The 7,558-nt window shown below is 47.5% G+C and overlaps 1 protein-coding gene across 1 annotated transcript in view; it reads left to right on the top strand.

Moving 5' to 3' along the window:
- The first annotated feature begins 6,392 nt into the window (after window positions 1-6,392).
- Window positions 6,393-7,558, top strand: part of KCNK10 (potassium two pore domain channel subfamily K member 10) — a 76,014-nt gene continuing 74,848 nt past the window's right edge. Inside the window, exon 1 of the mRNA XM_020777574.3 lies at window positions 6,393-7,171. Within this exon, the coding sequence (XP_020633233.1) occupies window positions 7,120-7,171 (52 nt within the window). The 5' untranslated portion in view covers window positions 6,393-7,119. The remainder of the gene's footprint in view (window positions 7,172-7,558) is intronic.

Raw genomic sequence — 7,558 nt, 5'->3', positions numbered from 1 at the left:
CAAATAGAAGGGGAAGATATGGAGGCAGTGACAGATTTTACTTTCTTGGGCTCCATGATCACTGCAGATGGTGACAGCAGCCATGTAATTAAAAGACGCCTGTTTCTGGGGAGAAAAGCAATGGCAAACCTTGACAACAAAAAGCAGAGACATCAACTTGCTGACAAAGGTCTGCATAATCCAAGTTATGGTTTTTCCAGTACCGATGTATTGAAGTGAGAGCTGGACCATAAAAAAGGCTGACCGCCAAAGAATTGATGCTTTTGAATTGTGGTGCTGGAGGAGGCTCTTGAGAGTGCCCTGGACTGCAACGAGAACAAACCTACCCATTTAGAAGGAAATCAAGCCTGAGTGCTCACTGGAAGGACAGATCCTGAAGCTGAGGCTCCAATACCTTAGCTATCTGATGAGAAGAGAAGACTCCCTGGAAAAGCCCCTGATGTTGGGAAAGTGTGAAGGTAAGAGGAGAAGGGGACGACAGAGGATGAGATGGTTGGACAGCGTCATAGAAGCTACCAACATGAATTTGACCAAACTCCAGGAAGCAGTGGAAGACAGGAGGGCCTGGCGTGCTCTGGTCCATGGGGTCACGAAGAGTTGGAAATGACTAAACAACTAAACAACAACAAAATTTTGTTATTTGTAACTTTTCTTTTATTAACAAAAAAAGAATCCTAAGAAGCGAGGAGACCTGGGGTGACACAAGGGACTGCGAAAAGGCTTTTCATATTACACAGAGATACCATTTGAACAAATTCAGAGATAGTTTTCCTAAGATCGTTCAGTAAATTTAAAAGATATGATTTGGATCAGATCCATCACAGTGTACACTCAGGGCCAAACTAGACATGAAGTCATATTTCATTTCATAAAGTTTTGGGATTCCAGCCTATTTGCTACCCACTGAAGTGTTACCGAAATCAGGGAACTACTGTATCTTCTTTAAAATGTTCCAAAACATGAGAGGAAAATTCTCAGTACATCTTGTCTAGAAGATTTTGGAATCATCCCAAACTCTGTACATGACTAATCCAACAGGAAGAAGGAAAAATGAATGCTTGTCACACAATTTAAACTGGCATTATGTTGATTTCTGATAAGAAGGGAAGCTCTTGAAACGTAGAAAGAAACATATCACAAGTTTACACGGAGTTTATCAGTTTGCATTCATACTTTCTTCCTAATTTTGACACCCCTGCAGAACTCAGTTAGTGTTCCTTAGAGTGGGAAAAGGAGTTTCCGGGTGCAGACATAGAATAATAATGAGTTTTGTAAGGCTTGAGTTTAATATTATTGCTTCTACTCTAGGACCAGGACAATGACGGGCTGCTGAATAGATGAAAATCCCATTGAAGTCTGAAGAAGCTTTGGAATTCTAAGTGACATGAGATTACCAAACCTGAATGTAAAACAGAATGAGATTAGACGGTGCTTTGCTGCCGTGTTACAATAACTTTGATTGTAATCATAGGAGGAACAGCTTGGATTATTCAAGCTTATCTTTCCCTATACCTAAATGGAAGAAGTCGCATTCCAAACCCAGGTTACTTTGGAATGCAATCTGTGCATTTGTAAGGCCTCAGATTTCTTGCAAATTCAGTTGTGGCTACTTCAGCATGGATGTGAAGTATCATACTGAGATTTCTGGAAATTAAAATTATTCAGAATGAAAACCAGGCTTTGGTTGACTTGAAACAAATCCTGATTACTTTGTGGGTGTTTCTTTAGTTGCAGTGTGGCCAAGAAAGGAACTGAGATAGGGAATAACCAACCTCAGTGCTTTATGTGCTTTAACACCAGGGATTGGTCCCTGCACCTTCTGCAGGCAAAGCAGGTGACCTAACCTACCACTGAATGAAGGTCATCTCACACTCTTGTCTCAAGAGAAGCTGAGGGTTTGGATCATCTTCATATCACAACGTTTTGCATCCATGTCATCCTGAGACGCTGGGTGTGTCCTAGTTGAGCTCACCTGAATAGTGTGTATTCAGGCCTCAGTGCCCTCTCTCTTTGTAGAAAGCAGCACCAGGAGGCTTCCAGGGGATGTGTATGATAGGCCTTGGCCTGGTCAACAAGGTGATGCTTTGTTCCTCCAAGCACAGCAACTCATGGTTAGATCTGATGTATCTGATGGAATGTCCAGCTTTTCCATCCCAGGAGATGGGAAAAAGAAGCACGGTGTCCCTGAAATACTAGATAGCCACTAATGTGGGCAATGTCTCACTCTGGTTTGAGGTTTTCAAGATTCCAGCCCATGCTACTGACCTTAGAAATCCTCAAATAGAGAAAATCTCCACATTTAGATTTGTGTAAGGAGAAAAGAGGCTGCAGTAGAAAAATGGTTAATTAAACCACACTTCATTCATTCATTCATTCATTGCATTTTTCTTCAACTTTATAATAAAAAAAAATCCAAAACAAAAGACTCAAGGCAGCTGTCAACTTTATGAAAAACAAATCAATAAAATCATTAAAATGGTTGCTAAAAATTAAGCAATAAAACAATTTGAATAATCACAATAACCCATAAATATTAAGCAACTATAAAAGGCCAATTTGAACAATGTCTGTTTTAATTCTTGAATTAAAACCCCCAGGAGTCTTCACCAGCAGCTTTACTGTCTGGGGTTTCTGGGAGTTGCAGTCCAGGAACATCTGGAAACTCAGGGTGAGGAACCACTGATCTACCACAGTGGTTCTTAACCTTTGTTACTCTGATGTTTTTGAACTGCAACTCCCAGAAACCCCAGCCAGCACAGTTGGTGGTGAAGGCTTCTGGGAGTTGCAGTCCAAAACTCCTGAGTAACCCAAGGTTAAGAACTAGTGATCTACCACACTATAAATGAATAATAGGTCCCTGTTAACTTCAGAACCAGCTTTCTATCATTACCATAAAGAGAAGATTTTACAGAGAGAAAGGGAGAGTATAAATACAATAAATTAATAAATATATTGGAAATAATGGGAAACACACAGAGCTTGAACTTTTTTTTTTTTTAAATCACATTCTCTGGATCTCTCAGCCAATATTGCCATAGGGCAATCTGAGAGATGTAGCTCAAAAAGAAAACCTTTTGCAAAGCTCTGAAAATATGTCTAATATGATGACCCCCCTCAGTTCAGTGTTAGATATTAAGAAGAAATGAACAAAGAGGCGGCATGCACAAGTTGCACAGTTCACTTGCATTTCAGCATTGTACTGAAGTATTGGTTGTTGTGGGTTTTTCGGGCTCTTTGACCGTGTTCTGATGGTTGTTCTTCCTAACGTTTCGCCAGTCTCTGTGGCCGGCAATTTTTTCTCTCTGATTAGACTGTACCTGGTGGTGGCTCTTTTGGGTACACTTCACTGTAAATACAAGTCATGATCTTGAGCACCACAAAACATTCTTAATGCAATCTGATCAGTGGCATGCCAGTTATTGAGTTCTGGACAAAAGGAAGCGTTCAAATGGCTGATTTGCCATTACTGGGCATCCGGTGCAACTTAGGCAACAAATACAAAAACCCAACCAAACCAGCCACAGCTCCCCTATGAATAGAGTTATCCTGAGAAACAGAAAATAACAACTGTCACCTTCTGGATGTACTTAACATCCATAGCTGACTGTCACTCTTCTCAGTGTTTGGAATGAATGAGTCTGGTGTGGCATATACCAGCTGTTGAGACAGTACTGAAGAGGTAGTGTGAAAAACCTATGCCCTACCTAAGTGCTAAAAGTAATCTCAGTTCTTGGGGTGCTAGTCCTTAGGCAGATAAAATGGCCTCGTAGGGGCGACCAGAAAGAGGAAACTCCAAGGTTCTTCAAAAAAAAAATACATATTAGGAAGGGAATCCTCATAGGGGAAAAACTACCCCCAGTAGTACAATGGAGACAAGCATGCCCAATGGCTATGGGACGCTGACTGATTGTTGAAAGATGATGGTGGCAAGAAGGGCATATTTTGGGAGAAGACAGTTTTTTCGCCCTACAGGAGCATTCCACATTGCAACATTTTGTTGCAGATCCCACTTGTACACGTGGATCCAGCAAGGGATCTGGATTCACATGTGGGGGAATCAATCTCGGCAAGCAAAAGAAACAGAAAGCACAAGCCTGAAATCCACCCTTGAATCACTCCAGAGGCTGAAGCAGCCCAACGCATCTCAAAGGAACCCCGGGTTGTCTCCGTTTTTTCTCCCCCTCCGTCTGGGCGATTGTAGTCAAGCGTACAAGATCGCTGGGGCGCCGGCGCCGCTGCCTCCAGAACCAGCTGATCCTCCCTTCGGGGGAATCCGTTGGTGCCAACCTGTCTTTGACCCGCAATCAACCCCGGAGTGGGCGGAAGGGGGCAGAGTGAGCCGACGACAGCTGCCGCAAAGACACGCGGAAAGGGCCACGGGCCGGGCAAGGGAGGAATGACGCGACCAGGGTCCTTGGGTGGAGGGCAAAAAATCCCTCAATATCTAAGATAGGGAGGGGGGCAGTGTTTTCTTTTGAAAAAAAGGAGGTTGTGGCTCCGGGAAGAGCGAACAGGTAGCGTTTTCATTCTCAAGCCACTTGTCCTCTGTGGCCCGGTGTCGCCACAATGGCTCCCAGACAGGACGAAGGCAAAAGCCTTCCACCACAACGCCTGATGGTACTACTCCAATCCCCTCAGTGTCCCCATTCAGACGTAACGTGCAGGTCCTGCAGGGCTCCTGCTGGCCTCCGACCAGGAACATGCTTCCTCTCGGCGTCTTCTCTCTCTCTCTGTTCATTGTCTGCCGCCAGGCTTGGCCTGATCGCGTTATGTTCCTGAACGCATACAACGTGCGCCGACAGGACGCGTCGGATATTTTGGTCCGGAACGGAAACAAGTGGAGGAGGATACACGTGGAGCCAAATGCTCGTGAGAATGGAAGCCTGCCAAACCTAAGCTGCAATCCTTATTCCGCGTATTCCTGAGCGTGGTAAAGTCCATGAAATCACCGTGGCAATGACTTGAGAATAAGGGCTTGTGTACACATGTACACACACACACACACACACACACACACTTGTCACGGCTGATGGCCGATACATATCGATAACTACTACTATTACGGCTATTTTTTTATGATGATGATGATGATGTACTGGCCGTCAGCCGTGAAAGAATCCAAGAGGAAGCCCACCCCATCTGCTGCCGGGCAATATGTTTCACACGACTTTTCTCTCGTCTTTTCAAGCTGGCTGTAGGGGGTTGGCTTTACTTGGTTATAACGGCTTTAGCTTCTGGTTCACAATTGCTTTTGTTTTCGCTCTGTTACGAAGATTGTAAGCTTTCTTGAGCGCTACTTTGGCACGGAAAGGCCGGGTATATATACGTCATTGTTGAATAAATAATAAATTAAGCAACTTCGGAGGGCTGGGTCCAGAGTCCCTCGGCAGCGATGTCCGTGCGCTAACCGTGTGCGTTTGCAGCGTGCCCGGACCCATATCAACGCGGAGTCTTGTGGGACCTGAAAGGCGACTAAGTTTTATCCGGCAATAGCGCTTCGGGTAGGGAGTTTGGATAATCTCGCCGTCCCCCAAAGGGAGAGCGTCCTTGGCGTGATGAGCAATTATATTTTCCCTTGGCTTTGCACTCGAGCCCCGCACTCCCTCTCCCCCCCCCCAATTCGCGCAGAGCAACTCTCGTCGCCCATCACTAGGGACCATCCTCATTATCGCTCATTGTCGCCGCCGCCGCCAGCACTGCCGTCATTGTGCAATGGTGCACTGCTTTCGGACGCCGGCGGGGCAGAAAGGTGGGACCCTCAGACGAAGAAGGAGCAGCAGCACCCGCTCCCGGGGCTTCATCTGCAGCTGGCGTCCTTCCTCTGTGCCGCCGCCGCCGCGTCTCCTGCCATCCAGTCGCTCGCCCACCTACCCATCCACCCACCCAGGCAGGCAGGCAGGCAGGCAGGCAAGCGCGTCGCCGCTGCGAAACTCCACCTAACAACACTGCAATGCAATCTCCTCCTCCAGGCGAGGAAGGGAGCCAGTAAGTAGCCAGGCACCACCAGCGCCCCCACCCCCGGCGCAACCTGAGCTCATCCCCCCTCTTCCTCCTCCTCCTCCTCCTCCTCTCAAAGCCATGCGCTTTCTCGCTTGCCCCCCTCCCTCCTGCCTTCCTTCCCTCCCACCCGAGAAGCCTCCCGCCCCCCTACCCCACCCCGCCTTCCGAGCCAAGGTGCCCCCGCTGAAGTTTGAGATCAGCTCCTCGGAGAGAGAGAGAGAGAGGGAGAGAGGGGGGCTCGCTCCCTTCTTCCGTCCGGCGTGTGCCTGCTGCCGCCTGGCTGGTGCTGCATTCGGATGGGATGGTGGCCCCCCACCTTCCCGCAGGCCATGCGGCTGTAGCACCCACTAGCAAGTAGGCGATGACTTCTCTTTTCCCTCGTCGTCATCATCATCATCATCTGCCTGCTCCTGCTCCCCTATGCTTCTTATGTGTTTTTGTGCAAGCCGTGCACAGATCTTGAGCCGCGCTCGCCCTCCTTTTGGCAGCTGGCTGGTGATGATGATGATGATGCCAGGGAGATGGGCTTGTTGAATGCCTTCGCCAGAGCTATTGGGAGCGCAGCGACCAGGCGGGCTGCCAAAGCTTGACTGAGTGACTGGCTGGCTGGCTGGCTAGATTCCCTGGCAGCCACCCCGGATCTGCAACTGGCTGGACCATCCATTCACGTATGCGCCCGCAGCCCAGTGAGTAATGCTGCAGTGGTCAACTCAACACCCTGGAAGCATCTGCGAAAAGGAGCAGGGAACCTGGGCGAGCTGCTCTCGGCGATCCTATAAAACCAGGGATCGGACTTTCTCCTTTTCCGAGCTGGCGTCTTTCTCTCGCATCTTGATTGTATCGAAGCTGACTTTGCTCCGGTCCACTAGGACGGCTTCATCTCCCCTCCGCCTTATTTTCCAGAGCTGAACCCTCTTCTTACCTTCCTTGTTTTCACGTGCACCTCCTTTGCCTGGCAACTCCTAGCCTTCCCGCTTTTACTCCTCCCCACTCCAAGGGCGCAGACTCTACCTCCCCGCCTCAAATTAATTTGTTTGTTTGGCTGCAGCACAGAGGCAGGAGAAAAAAAAAGGTTGGAAATTCATTCAGTCCATTCCTTCTCCTTGTGCAAAGGAAGCGATGAAATTTCCAATTGAGACCCCAAGGAAACAGGTGAACTGGGATCCTCAAGGTTGGTGTTGCTTTTTCATTTAAAAAATATATATATCTGTATTATCCTCGTTGCTTGTCTTTAAGATTGGCATTGGTATTCCACCAGCCTAAAAACTGGGAGAAAGGAGAGGCTGAGATTTGGACTGGGGGCATTGTTGTTATTGTAGCTAACTGCGCCTCCTCTCCTCTCTCAACTGTCTTGGAAGATGGTCAGTCTTATTACTAGCTGGAGGGAGGAGGTGGCAGGAGAAACTTGTCCAAGTGGTAAAAAAAAGAAAGAAAATGTGACATTTTCTCCCCCACTTCCTCCTTGCCTTCTTCCAGTTTCCTTCCAGGCTACCTTGGTTTAGTCTTTGTGATGCAAACTTATCTTGGGATCCTATATCCTGGGGTGGGGTGGGATGCT

This window comes from Pogona vitticeps, chromosome 1 (assembly GCF_051106095.1).
Source record: "Pogona vitticeps strain Pit_001003342236 chromosome 1, PviZW2.1, whole genome shotgun sequence".
NCBI lineage: Eukaryota > Metazoa > Chordata > Lepidosauria > Squamata > Agamidae > Pogona > Pogona vitticeps.
Note: the sequence above shows the minus strand (reverse complement) of the source record. Positions and strands in the feature narration are given on the sequence as shown.